Genomic DNA, 19,519 nt, shown 5'->3' with positions numbered 1-19,519 from the left:
TTAGGAAGCCAGTGGGGCAGAGAGAACTCAAAAAGGAAGGAAGAGGTCAGCAGGACGGATTGCTCCTAATGCCAGCAAAGTCACTGAGAGCTGTAAACTGAAACCGATGTGACCTCAACAGAAAAGGAGTGAGGAGTGGAGACACCTTCTAGGTCCTCAAGCTCTTGGCTTCAGGCTGAAACTGCCTCTCTAAATTCACCTGAACCCATATCCCAGGCCTTAAGTTAGAACACACACAATCTCCTGGGACCATCCCAGCTGTGGGCTCAAGTCCCACATGCTGCTCTATCAGCATCGGGGTCTCAAACCTTTGTGGTCCCAGGCTTCTGGACTCTGTCTTCCAGCCTTGGGAGTGGGACAGGTGCTGACGGCCAAGATGTTCCCATTCAAGCAAAGAGATGTGCCTATACTGATCCCTCCATTCATGTCTCTGAAAGTGTTTAATGAAATTAAATCAGTGCCCAATACTCCAACAATGTTGCTTAAGCAAAGTGGGGGAGTGGGAGGATAAACCTGCCTGAGTGGACCGGGCATCTTTCTGGTGGGGCTTCTCGGGGCTCCTAATGGAGCATTCAATAGCTCAGGCTGTCTGCCCAGGAACCAGTATCTGCCTGTCTGCGCTATGAGCTGGCTTCGTTTTTCCAAATCATTAATCTCAAATCCTTTCTTTCCATCCTTTTCCTCATTACAAATATGTTTGTTATAGCCAGGGATCGTACCTTTGCTGATGGGACTGAGCTCCTGGTGGAAAGGACCCTGTCGACGCAATGCCTGTATGTGTTCTCTGCCCACACAGGCGGCCCTTATTCATCTGTTGAATAACTCACTGGGTGCTGTGCAAGGGGGATATGAGTCACAGGATCTGCCCTCAGATCTCTGTACTCTCACACTTTGTTCTCTCATACCCAGAGTAACATCCCGATTCCTGACCATTGACAATAGGCCCCCACAAAGCTGAGCATCTCCTACCTCAGGCGGTCCCCTCCCTAACCATCCCTCGTTTTCCCCCAGCTGTGGCCACACTGGCCTCCTTGCTGCCCCTCATGCCTGACCAGCTCATCTTGTCTCCCTGCTCCTTCTGCCTGGAGTGCTCCTTCCCAGAGCCAACCCTTGGCTTCCTGCGCATGGCTGCTGGCCAGCCCCAGTCAGAGGGCCCTGGTGGAGCACTGTGGCCTTCCCTCACCCTCACTGCCAGGTGCTGTCCTCCTTTTCTGGCTTCGTTTCTCCTCACAACACTTAGTGCTTCCTGGTGACACATTGTATGTGCATTTATTTCATTGTGCATTACCAGTGGTTACCAGTCCCTCACACTAGAATCTAGAATGCAGGCACCACGAGGGCAGGGACTTCCGCTGTCCTGTGTGCCAGTATAACAGTGCCCACACAGAGGAGGCCCCCAGTACTAAGTGTTAGGGAATGCCATCTTGGAGCTCACGGCTCTCCAGAGGATGCATGCAAGGAAACAGGGAATGACCAGCACTGAGGTAAGGGCCACAAGAGGAGGTGGACAGGGGCTCCTAGCAACACCCTTGGGCAAGAGCATCGGAAAATACATCCCAGAGGTCACATCTAGCAGAACTCGGGGGACAGGCGGGAGCGATGCAGGTAAAGAGCAGGAGGCAGGGGGAGAGCCTAGGAGGCAGAGGGCTGGCACCCGCCGGGTCCCTGAGGAGGGCAGGCACAGGGACATCAAGGAGGAGGAGCGCATCAGGGCTTCTGCAGAGTGCCGCCCCTGTGTGCGTTCATCGGAACTGGACGGCTGCCTCTTCTTACTCCTTTGCCATTTTCCAATTAAATGGCTTCAAGAGGGGAAAAAGCTTCCATATATAAACACCGTTATAGGAAATCATTAAAAAGCAGCCATTTCATTATGGTTGCTATATTTGCAAACCTGCATTAGCAACCCAGAGGTTTTCTTGAGCCGGATTTTATAGGCAGAGTTTGCTGCAGTATATTCACCAGTCTTCATTCAAGATAGCAGGAGTTAAGTCCAATCTGCTCCCTTCATCAGAAGCACTTTTCTTGTTTTCAGACCCCACCCATCAGAGCCAGGCTGCCCAGTCAGTGAGCTGGCTCCTAGGTGGTGTCCTCGGGCCCTGAAGGAGTAAACCAGCAATTTAGAAAGTGCTTCGACACACCTAACCAGTCCTGTGAAGGAGACAGATCCCAGCAGTGTCACACGGCATCTTAAAATAAATTGCTTTACCTCTGTTCAAACCTGGTCACACAGTTGTTTGGAAAATAAAGGTAATTAAGTAGACAAAGACAAGGTAGGAATTACGGCTTGGGAATTTTATTCCCTCAATTTGGCAAAGAGCTCTAGTTAGGGAGAGGCTGGCTAGAACAGATAACGTGTTTTGCTCACTTTGTGTTGAGCATTTACATGCATCTTCATGTTTAATCTTCAGCCTTGAAAGGAGGCCCTGTAAATCTCCTCATCTGTAAAATTGGGCTAACAGAGTTCAGAGGGGGTGAGTCATTTGTCCAAGGCCACACAGCTAAGCAGTTGTTACTGTTGTTGGCACCCGTGTTTCTGTAGATGGCTTTGCTCTTACGTGCCTCTGCCTAAATCGTGAAACGTGCCTACGGTTAGTGTGCACTTAACTGCGATCCTTTGAGGTCTCTAGTGCTGATGGGGGAATTTAGGGAGCAGCTGTGTGATCACAGCACCTGGCTTCGTAGCAGAGTGTTTGTTGTTAATAGAGATTTTGCAGACCTCCATCTTAGAAACAACACTTTTAGGCCAAACGATTCTGGCTCTTGCCATAGAGCAGAACACAGATGTGTGTGCATGTTCGTGCGTGTGTGGCACACTCTCCAGCAGGCTGCTCTCCCAGCTCTGCTAATGGAACAGCAGAGCTCATCTGGAGCAATTGTTTGTAAAACAAAATCCTTGATCCAGTGGACCTTTGCACAGCCTGCGTTGGGTTCTGCTCCTTATTTTGAGATCTCTTCTGTTTTAGGTGAGAAATTCTTCTTTTCTGGGATCTAGCAATGCCCAACTATTCTACCCTTAGGGATGAAAGGAAGCATATGATACCTTGTTTGCTGGTGGGATCATTTAGATAGAGATTTCCTCCTTATGTGTAGTTTTTGGAGGACAACCAAGGAAGAATTCACACATGAAACCTGGCTCTTTGGCACAGCTGTGACTATGAAATATGTTTAACGTTAAAGCCAGATTTTCCCGGCTTAATGGCCGATGAGGCTTAATGGCTTCAGGAAAAATGTTCCAAAGTGTCAAGCAGCCACTCCCAGTGAGGAGAAAGGGGGGTCGGGGCAGGGAAAGGCAGCCCTGCCTCCTCCAAAAACGATTTCTGTAGGGTTGGAGAGAAGTGTTGACAAAGGCAAGGGAGCCTGTCTGGAGAAAATTTGCATGTTATTAGCAATGAGGGTGACTAGAATGGATCCTGCAGCAAAAAATGTTTGACAGTCAAATCACTTATAACCTGATTATGGAGCTTTGAGGAACCAGGCCACAGGTTGGAAAGGTTAGATGGGACTGAAAATAGCATCTTGAGTAGTTGATGGAATAGGCTAAGCCTTTTGTTGCCTTTTTGTTTTTCCTTCTCCTCACTTTAACTGGGCAGCTACATTTCCCCTAAGCCGTGCACAGTGTTGGTCATCCCTGACAACCAAGCCTAGAGGAGACTTTGAAGTTCTGAACATTGACTCACTTGGGGATTCTTTGAGGTGGCTGTGTGCTTTCTCCATGGGATCCGAGCCTGGTCAAATAAGACCTGTCTGCGAATGTCAACAGGGCAGAGTGACTGAGGAGTGCATCTGAAATCATTCTGGAACTTTCCTTACAGGAATCAAGCTTGAAAGCAGGCAGGGTCACTGCTCTACTTCAGTTTATGTGACTTGAGTACAATTTGAGGGAAATGTTTCAAATAGTTTTTTAGCCCCCGAAAAGACACTTTTCGAAAAGACTCTACCACATTCATTCGAAGCGAGTTTCCATAAATGTTGGGATTCAGGAACTCCTTTTATAATATAAGTTGTCTCAATTTTTTAAACGGGCTGTGTCTCTTCAGGTGAAATTGTTTTTTTGGTTGTTGGAAACGCATGACATGTTTTTCCTTAAAACCAGCATTATAAAGGAGTGTTCGCTTCCAAGACCAGCCTGTGAAAGTCTGCTTTAATCTGTAATGGGAATAAAGTACGGGACCCTCATCTGTGTTACTATAACTCGGACCAGCACTGTGGCCATTGTTCCTGGGAGAAAGGATTGTGTCAACCATATTTGGATGTCAGAGGCACATCTCCTCCCTTCTCCTGGAAGCTTTGGAAATTTTCCCATCCCTGCCACAGTGAGAGCCCCGGGGTCTGGGACTGGTACTGACAGCCTGCTCCGCACTGCCACTCTTGGCTCTCGAGGCTTGAGACGGGCCTGTCTGAAAAAGGCCCTTGAGCTGAAATGGAAGATCCAGGCACTGAGGAAGGACCATTTGGACGAGAGGTTAGTGAGCTTGGGGAGAGAGTGATCAGAGGTGATGTTGCAGAGAAACAAAGCGTGTTAAAACTGCAAAGTGACATTAGCAAAAATGAAAACAAATTCAGGCTGGTACGTTTGGGCTGAAATAGAAGTCCTGAAAGTACAGGGGCGCCTGGGTGGCTCGGTAGGTTGGGCATCCGACTTTGGCTCAGGTCATAATCTCACGGTTCATGGGTTCGAGCCTCGTGTCGGGCTCTGTGCTGACAGCTCGGAGCCTGGAGCCTGCTTTTGTATCTCCCTCTCTCTGCTCCTCCTCTGCTCATGCTCTGTCTCTCTCTCTCAAAAGTAAACATAAAAAAAAAAAAAAGTCCTGAAAGTATAACTTGGTTTCTTTTGGGAAAAGAAACACATCCCTTCCAGCGAAGTTAGGACCCAGCTGGCGTGGTGGCTGGTGGCTCCCACCCTGACTCATGTCCGTGGTCTTGGGGGATAATTTGGGTGTGGCAGTGACACTTTCCAGAAAGCATTCTGGTTCTCGTAGCTGCACGGAGAAATCGAACATCACAGGGGTCCCTACATTAAATCTAGACTCAGTGTGTCCATGCTCTGTCATACCTTCTGGCCTTGAATGCTCAAGTATTTATTTCCCCCTCAACTTTTTATTTTGAAAAACTTCAAACTTACATAAACAGTAAAATGAACCCCTATAAACCCATTGCCTGTATTCACTAGCTGTTAATGTTATGCAATTTTTGTTATTTGATTTTTGCGCACATGCATGAATTTTTTTTCTGAGCTCTTTGAAAGTAAGTTGCAGACATCGTGCAACTCATTTCATGCCTCACCCTAAATATATCAGCACAAACCTCTTAAGAACGGGGAACTTCTCTTTTTTAACCATAGCACTTTTATCATACCCGAGAATTTTAACCCAGATGGAACGATATATATAGTCCATATTCAAATTTTCCCAAATGTACCATTAATGTCTTTTGTTGCTTTTGTTTAATCCAGGATCCAGTCAAAGCTCACACATGATATTTAGTTACCATGTCTCTTTATGCTCCTTTAATCTAGAACAGGTCCCCCACCTTTCTTGTCTTTCATGACATTGACCTTTTTGAAGAGGCCAGGTTAGTAGCGTCTTAGTAGAGTCCCTCAATCTAGATGGTCTGATTAGTTTTTTTAGTGTTAGATTTGAGGTTAGCAGTTTTTGCAAGAATATACATGGGTGATGATGTGCCTTCACTACTACTGTGTTGCCACAGGAAGTTCATGATCATCAGTTTGTCCATTAATGGCAATCTTGAGGGGCTTTTAAGCTATCACAACACTGTTCTTCTGAGTCTTCCTGTCTTCAGGAGACACAGGCCCTGTGCACATTACGCAGTGTGCAACCTTTATGGATACCGTCTTACTCCTTTCTTGCGGACCCTTCTGTTGTCTTCTGTTTCTTCCTTTTCTGTCTTGCTTTGTTCTGGTTTTGCTTATTCCTTGCTGCATGCTGTGTGAAGGGGACTGCTTACAAAGGAAAGCCACAGCCCTCCTGGTTTCAGCCTTAGAGCCACGACAGCAGCCGAACTGTTACATCCTTAGGAATTCACGTCTGGCCTGTTAGTGGAACGTCTAGGTCAGTGCTGAAAGAATCTGTAGCCCTTTGCTCCACTTGACTTGCCTTACAAGGCACAATGTATGCCCAGGCGAAACAGCAGTGGGGGGGATGTGTGCTGGCCCTTGGAAGGCCATGGGGGTTATGATTGTGCCCTGGGCTGCTGCACCACACAGGTAAGGCCTTTGGACTGTTCACAGCAGGCCTTCCGATGCTTCTCTCTCTAAGACTTGCTCAAATTCACTGTGCCTAGCATCTGTAACTTGAGTGGACACATCCACCCTAGGGATCCACCCGATTGAAAGCTTTCTGCCTTTTTAACAGGGTGTGGTATGCCATGTGATAGGTCTTAGATTTGATGATTCTTTACCAGTGAACCAACTAACAGAAACTGGATGCTTGTAAAAGTTGATTTACAAAAAAAGTCTTTCATTTCTTTTACACATTCAGCTCAGGTGGTCTTGTTCGAGCACTGCTCCGTGCCCGCTGTTGTGAGCATCTGGGAACACAAGGACTAATAAACAGTCATTGGTCCCCAGGGCTGGACCTAGTAGGGTCGATATGTCAGTTAATAAGTAATTACAGAGAATGCGATGCCTCCAAGAAAGAAGTAAATACAAGACTATAGGTGGGTAAGGGGTGGGCAAAATGCATGAAGGGGGTGGGAGATATAGGCTTCCACTTTTGGAATGAAGGAGTCACAGGGATGAAAGGCACAGCACAGGGAATATAGTCAGTGGCATTATAATCGTGCTGTGTGGCCACACTTGTGAGCTACACTTGTGAGCACAGCGTAGTGTATAGACTTGTCCAGTTGCCACGCTCTACACCTGAAACTAATGTAATGTTGCGTGTCAACTACACTACAATTTAAAAAAATTTTAAGGAATAATTTTTTTTTTTTTTAAGACCATGGGTAATCAGGGAAGGCTTTCTAGAAAAAGGGTATTTCGAGGCAAAGCCTGAAAAACAGCTGCTAGGAAGAAGAGAGGGAGAAGCGTCCAAACAAAGCCGGCAGATGACCATTAACTCTGGAGCAGAAGCCCCAGGAGCTTGCGCTCTTGAAGCTGCAGCCGTGTTTTGGAGCAGAGCCGTTCTGGCAAAGGTGCACAGCTCAGAATCGGGCGGACCAGGGGAAGTGTTTCTAGTGTCTAATGTTTTATCAGGGTTAGGGCTTTTACAGGGGGTTCAAAAAAACAGAGAACAGGCAGCCTTTGACACCTGATGCAAAATGAACTAACTCTGGGATAGTTTCTTGTATGGAACTCTAGGGCTAGGCTTCATTGATCCTGAGGAAGAAAGAAGAAAACTAGTGTGTGTGTTTAACCAAGCAAGAATGCTGGTCTGGGTTAGTTTTCATAGCCACGAACACCCTCTTACCCTCTTTCCCGATTCTCCCAGTACTTGGGTCTTCCCTCAGACAGCAACGTAAAAACCTAAGCCTCTGGGTTCTCATCGGAAGATGAACCTGAGCTCTCTTGTCTTCAGCTCCTCTCCAAAATCTAACTGGGAAAAGTTGTATCTAGAACTAACAGCAGAGGCAGGGCTGCAGACTGATTGCGGGGGGGGGGGGGGGTGGCGCGTGGCAGGTGGGGTTCAGTGTGCGGCGGTGAGGGAAGCAGAGGAGCACCGTGGCCGTGCTGAGTCCAAAGTGGCCAGCTGCTGGCCACTCCACAGATGGTTGTCGTGTGAGGAGCCAGGCCCAGTATTGCCAGACCTGATTTTACAACAATAGCCATAAATTCTAATGACTTTCAAATGTTGACAATTAATTCAAAACTGTTTTCAAAAAAACCAAAAGGGCTGTGCCAGATACCAACCCCTTCTTGTCCAAACACAACACATCCTGGACTGCAGGTGGCTAGTTGCCTCCTCTGGCCAAAGGGAGATGCTCATTCCATTTATTCATCTGTGTCCTCTGTTTCATCTTTCCAGCAAATTAAACAACTAAAAGGCACAAAGCCAAGACTGTGTGAACTTACCCCTTCCCAGAATTCCCTTCACATTGTACTTTAATGGCCCACAGCTTAATTTTAATTGAAGGTTAGTGTAAGAAATCATGAAATTTGTCTGTGTTTAAAAGTGTGTCTGAGGAGACTGGCAGTCACATCGCTTTACAGCACATGTGAAGTCCCTTATACCTAAATTCTTTTAGCATTTGTTGCTAAGAACACATTGTCTCTCTTGTGAAACTGGCATGCTTCCTCCTTTCTGACAGGACATGTTTCATTTTTGCTCTGGCTGCCAGGAAGCTCAGGGCTAAGTGGAAGTGTCTGCCCCAGCAGCTGTGTGAGTCTCCATTTGCATCCTCAGCCTTTCCCTGGTTCCGATTATTGTCCTTCCCCCTTACATGTGGTGTTTGCTACATGCTACTTCAGATTCTTCTTTGGAAAGATAAAAATAACCTCCATTAACTCCATTAACAGAATGTGTATTCAGTATGAAGGGCCTTTCCTCTTTGTCCTCTAGACAAGGGACCAAGCCATCACCTTGTGACATAAGGCACAGCACAGCCTGAGGTACTATAGCGAGTCTGCCTCAGTGGGGTCCTCATGCTGCCGTCCCATGACCAGCGTGCAGTTCAGTGGCAATAAGTATGTTCAGAGTTGTGCAACCCTCACCACCACCCATTTCCGGGACTTTGTCATCCTCTCAAACCGAAAGTGTGTATTGCCCCATTCCCCCCAGTCCCTGGTCACCTCTGTGCTTCTTTCTGCCTCTACTCTAGGCCTCTACTCTAGGCCTCTACTCTAGGTACCTCTTATAGGAGGAGTCCACTTGCCCTTTCCTAACTGGCTTACTTCACTTACTATAATGTTCTCGAGGCTCATCCGTGTTGTAGCATGTGTCCAAGTTTCCTTCCTCTCTAAGGCCGAATGACGTTCTGTTTTGTATAGGCCACATTTTGTTGACCTGTTCGTTGGTCAGCGGACACTTGTGTTGCGTCCACCTTTGACCATTGTGAATAAGGTTGCTATGAACATAGGCATATGAGGATCTGTTTGAGCCCTGTGTTCAATTCTTTTGAAACTGGATTGAGACATGGGATTGCTGGATGATAGGCTAGTTCTAGTTTTAATTTTTGAGGAACTGCCGTACTGTTCTTCACAGCGGTTGCGTCCTTTTACATTCCCACCAGCGGAGCACAAGGATTCTAATTTTCTCTCCACATCCTCGCCAACATGTGATTTTTCTCCGGTGGCTGTTTTAAATAGTGGCCAACCTGATGGGTGTGAGGTGATACCTTGTTGTGGCTTTGATTTGTAAATGAGGCACCTTTTGTTCAGTCTGGAATATTTGGTCCCTGTCTTATCCTGCTCCTCTGGTCCCTTAACTTAACAAGCAGTCCCTTCATCTCGCTCGCCTTTTGTAGAGACTCTCAGTGGCAGGAGCCAGATTACTCAGGGTACTGTAGGCCAGGAGAAGAGATGGAGAGTTTATTCCAAGTCAGTATCTAGAGGAATATACCACAGACTCAGAAAGATTACTCCACCCTGTATGGAACAGCCCCAATGCTCAGGTGAATGGTAGTGAGTGACTCGTGCTATGGGGCGGCACTCACCTATGGGGGGAGGGTGGAGAATATCTGCTTCTGCCCACCTAGCCACCTTGTCCTCCTAAACCGAACAATAGCAACAGACAGCCAAGTGTCCCCTGATTCGTGTAAAGCCACAGTGCAGAGCTCTGCGAATAACAGGCAGGAGTGTGTGGCGTTCATCTTCCAACCTGTGCATTACACATTTGGCTTCCTAAGACCAGAGAAAGCATTTATAGCTCTCTTTGGCTTGAAGAGAAGACGCTCATCTGCTTTCAGTCTGTATGTTAAAGTACATCCCCTCCTCAGCTCTCCTGACTCTCCATCCTGTACTAGCACCATTTTCCCTATGGTCACTTTCCCCACGATGCTAGTAGATGCTGAGAGAAGGGACCGTGGCATTTTCTCGTACATCTGTGAGCCTCTCAGGGTTGAGAAGAGTCTCCTATTCATTTTTGTATCCTGTTTCTAGCTTGAGGCGGGGCTCAGCAACTGTTTGGTTAAGCAATAAGAAAGATGCACTGGCCAGATTTATATACCCTCCTCCCATTCCCTATGACCCAATATCATTGGCATACAGCCTGGTTCCACCTCTCAGGTCCTGCCATGAGAGACCATCAGCAGACGTGTGATACCTTGCAACCACTGTATCAAGTGCAGCTGTGCTAGAGAAATCCGTATGGAAAGGCTGAATAGCGGCGTCTTTATTCCTCATCCTACTTTTAAGCACTTAATAATACAAATCATGCAGGGGTGCCTGGGTGGCTCAGTTAGTTTAGCATCTGACTTTGGCTCAGGTCATGATCTCGTGGCTCTTGAGTTCAAGCCCCGCATTGGGCTCTGTGCTTACGGCCCAGAGCCTGGAGCCTGCTTCAGATTCTGTCTCTCTCCCTCTCTGCCCATTCCTACTCATGCTCTGTCTCTGTCTGTGTCTCTGTCTCTCTCTCTCAAAAATAAGTAAACATTTAGGGGCGCCTGGGTGGCTCAGTCGGTTAAGCATCTGACTTTGGCTCAGGTCATGATCTTGCGGTCTGTGAGTTCGAGCCCCGCGTCAGGCTCTGTGCTGACCGCTCAGAGCCTGGAGCCTGCTTCGGATTCTGTGTCTCCCTCTCTCTCTCTGCCCCTCCCCTATTCACGCTCTGTCTCTCTCTGTCTCAAAAATAAATAAACGTGAAAAAAAATTTTTTTAATTTTTTTAAAAAAGAATAAGTAAACATTTAAAAAAGTTAAAAAAAAATAATACAAGTCACTTGGGAGTGTGTGTTACTCCATCACAGTGGACCAGGAGCCCTGCACCTCGAGGTAAAAGATGATTTGGAGAAACTTCTCTGCTTATTACTCAGAATGAAGTGTGCTCCAGAGACAGTTCTATTGGCATGCTCCGGACCTCCTGGCCTTGAGTTGGTGGTAGGCGCCTGTACTCCATCTCCAGAGAGCCTTCTACAGTGAGGAGTGCCTCTCAGTTGTCAGCAGCTCAGGGCATGGTCTGTGATGAGGACAAAAAGAGTAAGGTTGATAGAAAACATGATGCTACTGGCAGCCTGTGTTTGTAGTCTGTCTGTCTCTTAAATATATGATGTGAGGTTCATATTTGCCCACTTAAAACTAATTCTTGATCGCCTACACTATTCTTGTTGAAGAATAGTGATCTATTCTTGTTGATCTATTCTTGTTCTTCCACACTGGTGAGGAAGATCAAAGTTTCTTCTTTTCACTTTTCAGTAGAGATAAGATAAGAAACACCTAAGTCAGATCAGATAGTGGTAATTGGCATGAAGGAGATAGGATAATAGGATAGTGACTGAGCTGGGAGAGGAGCTGGAACCCCAGGCTTTAGGTAGGGAAGAGGCTTGATGAGGAGGTGGCATTTGAACTAAGAACTGAGTAAATGGAGACCTGGGTAGAAATCAGTCTTGGCAGAGGAAAAGGAAGTCCTGGAGCAGACAGGAGATTGGCATGCTCCAGGGATGGAGAGAAGGTCAGGAGTATGAATGGAGTGAGGGGGAAGGGAATTTGGGCAGATGAGGCAAGGACAGCGTCAGCGGTTCTCACGCTGGCTGCACGTGAGTGTGATCTGAAGAACTTTAAAAATGTTCCCAGTACCCAAGCCCCACCTCCAGAGACTGTGATTTAATTGGTCTGGGGTGGGGCCTGGACATTGGTAATTTATAAAAGCTCTCCAGAAAATTCCATGGTGCAGCCTGGGTTGAGAACATCATCAGTCCTGATGATGCAGAGTCTCACAGACTCTGGTGAGGAGTTTGGACTTGCGTTGAATGACAGCAGGAAGCCGTTAGGTGGTCTGGGCTAGGGGAATAACAGCTGACTTATGTCCTTAAGAGGCTCACTTTGGCTGCAGTGTGGGGAGCGGAGGTTGGAGGTTGTTCAGGTGGTTCCGTGGAGAAATCATGGTAGTTTGAACTGTGGTGATATCTGTGGAGATGGTAAGAGGAACTCACTTTGGGGATAAGCTTTGGCGGTTGCACTCACAAGATGGATTGGGTTCTGGACGTGAAGCAAAAAGAAGTGAAGCTTGCCTGAGAGTTAACCTGAGTAACTGAGTGGATGGTGATGCCCTTCCAGAGATGGGCAGGAACGGGTGGGAGAGGAGGGTGAATAATTGGGTCCATTGGTTGGTGTGAAAGCCTCAGGCTGTCTTCTCTCTAGATTGAGGTAACTTGGAGATCCGGGCAGTCAAATGAGGTTGGCCAAAATATTCTGATAAAGCCCACTGAGTGTTTTGAAGTCTTCCAGAGGTAAACACCAAAAACAATGGACTGTTGTAGTGCATGTACTGAGGAAGGGGGTGGAGGATGGAGAAGAGAAACTGTAGACGTTGAGCTCCTTTCATGCAGGAGGCAGATTGGCTGTAGGGGAAGAATGTACCCTGAGAGGCTGCTTAGAGCCAACACCTGTCTTGCAATAAGAAAAGAATCCAAAGTAACAGGTTATTTGGGTTTGGCTTTAAGGGGATTTTTTTTCCCCAACAAAATTATCTTATAAAATATTTGTAGCTCACATTAAATTATAATTAACTTTTCTTCCCAAACCAGGCCCTAGGTGTCCAGCAATGAAAAGTAACCCATATTTTTAAGTCAGAATCAAATTATTGGAATTGTTTACAAGACCTTGACATGGAGAACAAAATGAACTTTATTAGAACAGTTTACTTTTCCCTTGATGGAAAAGGGGGTTAAATTGCAATGGTAGAACACGTTCAGTGGTCATATCAGAAAAAAAGTCCTGATTATAAGCTCATTGAAGGCAAGGACTGTCTCTTAACAGTTTTTATTTTTTTAAATGCTTGGTGTCCCTGTTCACTCTGGGCCTTTTTGTTTTGTTTATTTAATAAAGTTATGAGATCTCAGCTGAAACTCTTTCTGAAGTCTGCTCATCTGAATGGCTGAGGAGGAAGTTGACCAGAAGGCCTCTGAAGTCCCAACAGCCCCTTCTGGGACCCTTCTTCATTCTTACCAAAGAATTTGAACATAGCTGTCTTCCAGGGAAAGACGAGAGCATTGAGCATGGCATGGCTATCTCGAAAATGGCCTACATAAGTTAAGGCTTTATGTTGGCTCTAAGCCTCAGAGGCAGTGCCAGCAGCCTGTAAGATGAGGCCACGTGGCATGAAAGTTGGAAATATGAAGCTCCGTTGCCATTCCATTTTACGTGACTGGGTCCCTCACGTAAGTGAAACAGAGAGCATTCGTTGTTGCCCACCTGCCTACTTAACTCCTCGCGTCCACATTTGCTCACAGATAATTGCAGTGACCTGAACTCGGAGCTGCAGAGGGTGCTGACGGGGCTGGAGAATGTTGTCTGCTGCAGGAAGAAGAGCAGCTGTGGCCTCTCCGTGGCTGAAGTGGACAGACACATTGAGCAGCTCACCACGGCCAGCGAGCACTGTGACTTGGCCATCAAGGTACACCATCCCCACCCTTTGGCCGGCTCTTTGAGAGCATCCAAGGGAAATGGTCGCATCTCTCTCCCTTTTGAAGTGTGGTTTTTGCAAATATTTGTTAGGAATGAGTGTTTCTAAGAAAACCATACTATACATTGGAGCAGGGAGAAGTAGGAGTCCTATAAATTTTTGTTGGGTTGAGTCACATTAGAAAAAAAAAAAAAAAAAGTCATGGGCGCCTGGGTGGCTCAGTCGGTTAAGTGTCCAACTTCGGCTCAGGTCATGATCTCACGGTTTGTGAGTTCAAGCCCCTTATCGGGCTCTTTGCTATCAGCACAGAGTCTGCTTAGGATCCTCTGTCTCCCTCTCTCTCTGCCTCTCCCCCGTGCTCTCTCTCTCTCAAAAATAAATAAATGTTAGAAACAACTCATTATTTCAGCAAAGTCACTGGCTTTGCAGCAGAAATGATTTCCTGGGGCGCCTGGGTGGCTCAGTTGGGTAAGCGTCAGACTTGGGCTCAGGTCATGATCTCGTTGTTTGTGAGTTCGAGCCCTGTGTTGGGCTCTGTGCTGTCAGCTCAGATCCTAGAGCCTGCTTTGGATTCTGTGTCTCCCTTTCTCTCTGCCCCACCCCTGCTCAGTCTCTGTCTCTCTCAAAAAAAAAAAAAAAAAGCGGGGGGGGGTGGATTTCCTTGAAAACTCTTAGACTGCTAGTATTGAACCACATCATTTTACTATGGCCCATCATGTAGCACTTGCAAGTTGTAGGATTAACTTGGAAGTTTTATTTCAGCTTTAAGGCTCCTAGAATATTATTTCAGAAGTTACCCATTCATGGTACTAATTTAGGGTCTGAATGAGTCCTCTATCCTGAGCATGCTAGGCTAGGTGTCAGCCATGCCTGTCACAGCCGTCCGTCTTCCTGCTTAGGAAGCACCAGTGGAAGGTGCTGCATCTGCACAAACTCCTCATGAGCGATGGGAACTCCAGGTCCTGTTGTTACTGGGCTTCTGGCATCTTATGCGCCTTCACCAGAGCTCGGTAATCTAGACAGAGCGGTTCACACTGAAAAGTCTGGGAGGAGCCTGTGTAAAGGGAAAATGTGACACGTTAATTGAAAAATGCCTTCGATGCTAGGCGCAGGTTTCTGTCCACAGGAATTCTGGATTTCACAAAAGAGCTGTGGTATTTCCAGGTAAACCATGATTCATGTGTGTAACACAACTGGTTTTCCATCTTATTCATCTCAGTTACGAATATACAGTTGATGTGGTTTGGGGAAGCAAACCACAGATGTTTCTTTCATGTTAGTCTCCCAGGCCCTGTATTTTTTTTTTCTTTTTTTAATCCTTGAGAGACAGAGTGTGAGTGGAGGTGAGGCAGAGAGAGAGGGAGACACAGAATCTGAAGCAGGTTTTAGGCTTCGAGCTGTCAGCACAGAGCCTGACACAGGGCTTGAACTCACAAACCGTGAGATCATGACCTGAGCTGAAGTCAGATGCTTAACCAACTGAGCTACCCAGGTGCCCCTCCCAGGCCCTATATTTTTATAAAACATTTTAAGATTTTATTTATTTATTTTGAGAGAGAGAAAGAGTGAGCAGGGTAGGGGCAGAGAGAGAGAATCCCAAGCAGGCTCCACACTGTCAGCACAGAGCCTGATGCATGGCTCGAATTCACGAACCATGAGATCATGACCTGTGCCAAAGTTGGATGCTTAACCGATTGAGCCACGCAGGTGCCTCTCCAAGGCCCTAGATTTGATTGTAATGTCAGCTTAGGTGCCAGCCCTAGCCTCAGCATGGAGAGGGCAGGAAGGGGCTGAGGATTTCTGCCAACCAGCAAGAGCCTGGAGCCAGGCTGACAAGGAAAAGAGCATCAGATTTGAGAGAAAAGATGAAACCGTACATAGGGAAAGTGGCAATGAGATTTGGGTAACTTTTCATCAAGGAACCAACGTGGGTGTCCAAGGGAGTCATCCCCTCACATTCTTGAAATTTTGAGACCATCTGTTTCTCACATCTTCTCACTGCCTTCTACGCTACATGGTAATACTCCCTCTTTTTTCCATGTCCTTTGGCTTATGCTTCCTATGTCAAAGGGCAATGGATGTGAACAAATAGTTTCTGAAAGCAAGCGGAATGAGTTCTTCCTTTTTTCTAATTTTACGCATTTTTCTTCTCCATTAATACTGTGTTTTAAATGAATTTGTGGGGGAAAAAAACTCTCCAAGTACTATTAAGATTCTCTTCTTTTTTAGCTCATAGCTGTCTTATTAATTAATTAAATCCCTACTGTCTTAGAAGCATCCACAATGAGCTTCATCTTTTCTGTGTCACTGAGGTTTATTTTTATCTTTCACATCTTGGGAGTGAACCTCATTCACACCTTCTGAATTCTGATTTGACACTAAAAGCTAGAAATGGCGATGTGACCCCCGGTTATCTTGGAGTTGGAATGTGCAAGGCCTATAATTTGGGAAACTTCAAGTTAGATTTTGTATGCTGTTTGCAACTTCACATTTGCAGCCATGATGATCATCAACTGGCTTGCTGTCCAGTTATGTGTATTCACTGACTCTAGAACATGGGCAGAGGAGATAAACATTTGTGTGGACATGGCAGTTAGAGCCACAGATAGACCAACTTACCTTGGAGGGACTGTGTTGTTTTTGCTCTGGGGACTATTGGGAAACACAGACTGTGACCCAGGCAAGTTATCTGAAAACGGGGAGGGGATAATTTGGGGGTAGTCACGGTTACTGCTTGCAGTGAAAGAGCTGTAGAACCTACTCTTCTGTCAGTACTTGCTCCCATCGTGCCTGTTTTCTTCCCCCAACCTTTCTCCCAGGTAACCCACTCACCTTGTCTTTGTGCTTTCCAGACAGTCGAGGAGATTGAGGGGGTACTTGGCCGGGACCTGTATCCCAACCTGGCTGAAGAGCGGTCTCGTTGGGAGAAGGAGTTGGCTGGGCTGAGGGAAGAGAATGAAAGCCTGACCGCCATGCTGTGCAGCAAAGAGGAGGAGCTGAACAGGACCAAGGCCACCATGAACGCTATCCGGGAGGAGCGGGACCGGCTCCGGAGGCGGGTGAGTGCACCAAATCCAACATGGCCAGGCCTTTCCCCCAGGCTGTGGGGCTGAAAGACAAATGAGCGTATACCGTCAAGGGCAGCTCCAAGAATGTTGTGGCATTTGCAGTTTTGGGAATCTCCATCCTTTTCTGATCATGAAGTCATTCTGCAAAGGGGAGTATTTTGAAAGTGCTGAGGTGTGCAGGCAAGATTTTAAAAAACACCACTCTCTAGAATCACACATCTAAGTAGATGGTAAAATTATATCAGCTCAGTGATTCTCAAACCATTCTCCAGTGTATGCACATCTTCCCCAAGCTCAATTAAATTATCTTCTTTTAAGGTAGACTAAAAATATTTTATAATTGGCTAAAATTTATAGAATTTCCCCCTTTGCAATTTCTTCTATAAAACTTCCTTTCAGTTTATAGTACTTGCTGTCTCTTATCTACACTGAGTCTAATGTGAAATGTCATTTCCTCTAGTGCACGTATTGTTACAATAATCATATGTGTATATGTGTGTGCATACGCATGTTCTGTGTGTTAAGTGTGTGTATGTGCGTGTGTAATTCTTGGCATTCACCCCAATGTACCCCAACATACCAAATGGCTCTATGGCCTGAACCAGTTTTAAGAGCAACTTGCTTAGGAAATACATCCATTACTAAAGGAGCTGATGTTTCAGGAGAGAAATGTTTGGCAGAATTGTTAAAGCACTAGGTTTTTCAAAGATGGAGTTTTTTTCTCAGGAGCCTACAAGTATTTCTTTGGCTGTGATTTTGATCTGTGATTGGTCTGGGGTAAAGCAATGAATTCTTCAATCAGAAACACATTCCCTCTGAACTTCACTTTCAATTACTAGACGTACTTTACTCTCTCTTTCAATCTTGGCAATATTAGAAGCTTGCTTTCTAGTTGTGCTCTGACTGGCAATTGTGCACAAAGATAAAGTTGACTTAGGTAAAATACATTTAGTAGATCCCCTCATCCTTCACCATTGCTTTTCCTCCTTTTATTTTTTTTAAGTTTATTTATTTATTTTGAGAGAGAGAGAGAGAGAGAGAGGGAGAGAGAGAACCAGCAGGGGAGGGGCAGAGAGAGGGACAGAGGATCAGAAGCAGGCTCTGTACTGACAGCAGAGAGACCGATGAGGGGCTCAAACTCACAAACTGCGAGATCATAACCTGAGCCAAAGTCAGATGCTTAACCAACTGAGTCACCTAGATGCCCCTCTCTTTTACTTTTATTTATTTATTTTATTATTTTAATGTTTAGTTACTTATGAGGGAGAGAGAGAGAGTGTGTGCGCACGCTCACGTGAGTGGGGGATGGGCAGAGAGAGAGGGAGACAGAATCTGAGGCTGACTCCAGGCTCTGAGCTGTCAGCACAGAGCTTGACCTCACTGCAAGATCATGATCTGAGCTGAAGTCAGACACTTAACCAACTGAGCCACCCAGGCGCCCCTCCTCTCCTTTTTTTTTAAACGCTTATTTATTTTGTGAGAGAGACAGAGTGTAAGCAGGGGAGGGGTAGAGAGAGAGGGAGATGCAGAATCTGAAGCAGGCTCCAGGCTCCGAGCTGTCAGCACAGAGCCTGACGTGGGGCTCGAACTCACGGACTGCAAGATCATGACCTGAGCCGAAGTCTGAGGCTTAAATGACTGAGCCATCCAGGCGCCCCTCCTCTCCTTTACATTTAACTTGTCTTCACTAAGGTCAGCATGTGTACATCATTCTGATTTTTTGTTTGTTTTTAATTTTTTTTAATGTTTTTGAGAGAAGGACAGAGTGTGAGTGGGGGTGGGGCAGAGAGAGAGAGAGAGAGGGAGACACAGAATCTGAAACAGGCTCCAGGCTCTGAGCTGTCAGCACAGAGCCTGATCTGGGGCTCGAACCCACAAGCTGTGAGATCATGACCTGAGCCGAAGTCAGATGCTTAACTGATTGAGCCACCCAGGCGGCCCCCATCATTCTGTTTTTAATCCACAAACAAGTTTTCTTGGTTGCCGTTACATATGAATATGGAAGAAATTACTATTTTTAACCATGATCAGCTCTTGTCCTCATTTCTGGCTCATGTCACAATTAAAAGGCCCGCATTCCTATCTCCCATATCTGAACGTGTTTGTCTGAACTCACGTGCCTAAGCTTATTTTCAGTCCCCAGCTGTATGGGATGCCATTCTCTGCACTTGCATCAGCAGGTGTAAATCATCCCAGTCAGCAAAGACTTTATCTGGGCAAGCTGGTGAAATTTACTTAGTGCTGAGGCCCACACCACCTGGAGCTTCCTGGGTTACACTCCCTGATCATTATGACTAATGCCCTAATTAGGCATGCTTGCTCTTAGTGTGCATGTTTGGATGGTGCATGTTTTGTGAAGGAAATGTTGGTCTTAGATGTAATTACATATTGTGTATTAGAATAAATTTTCTCCTCTAAACTTGAGTTACTAAAGTACAAAACATCTGTGGATTGTGACAAGCAAAGGATGAACAGCCAGTCCCCCTTCTTCAAGTATCTTCTCCAACTCTGGAGGTTAGTGCTAAGAACAGCGTACTGTGGTGGTACTATGTAGTACTATGTACCTGGGGTCACAGCCTGACCTGCCAAGTCACCATGAACCTTTAGCAAGTTACCTAACCTCTCTGAGCCTCAGTTTACTCTGCCATGAAGTGGGAATAAGAATAGTATCCAATGTAGTATCCAAAATTAGTTAATACTCATAAAGCACTTAGACAATCTTAATTCTTTTTTCTTAATTTTTTAAAATATTTTCTACTTATTTTTGAGACAGAGAAACAGCATACAAGCGGGAGAGGGGCCGAGAGAGAGGGAGATACAGAATCCCAAGCAGGCTCCAGGCTCTGAGCTGTCAGCACAGAGCCGCCCGACACAGGGGCCCGAACCCACAAACTGTGAGATCCTGACCTGAGCCAAAGTCAGACGTTTAACCGACTGA

At 46.2% G+C, this 19,519-nt stretch overlaps 1 protein-coding gene across 2 annotated transcripts in view; it reads left to right on the top strand.

Moving 5' to 3' along the window:
• The window catches only part of MCC (MCC regulator of WNT signaling pathway), a 273,066-nt gene that overhangs the window by 184,382 nt on the left and 69,165 nt on the right, over positions 1 to 19,519 (top strand). For both annotated transcript variants that reach the window (XM_007085543.2, XM_042991359.1), the window contains 2 exons: positions 13,341 to 13,504; positions 16,366 to 16,572. In XM_007085543.2, the coding sequence (XP_007085605.2) occupies positions 13,341 to 13,504; positions 16,366 to 16,572 (371 nt within the window). The remainder of the gene's footprint in view (positions 1 to 13,340; positions 13,505 to 16,365; positions 16,573 to 19,519) is intronic.

This window comes from Panthera tigris, chromosome A1, assembly GCF_018350195.1.
Source record: "Panthera tigris isolate Pti1 chromosome A1, P.tigris_Pti1_mat1.1, whole genome shotgun sequence".
Taxonomy (NCBI): domain Eukaryota; kingdom Metazoa; phylum Chordata; class Mammalia; order Carnivora; family Felidae; genus Panthera; species Panthera tigris.
This window is presented reverse-complemented; position numbering and strand designations above follow the sequence as displayed.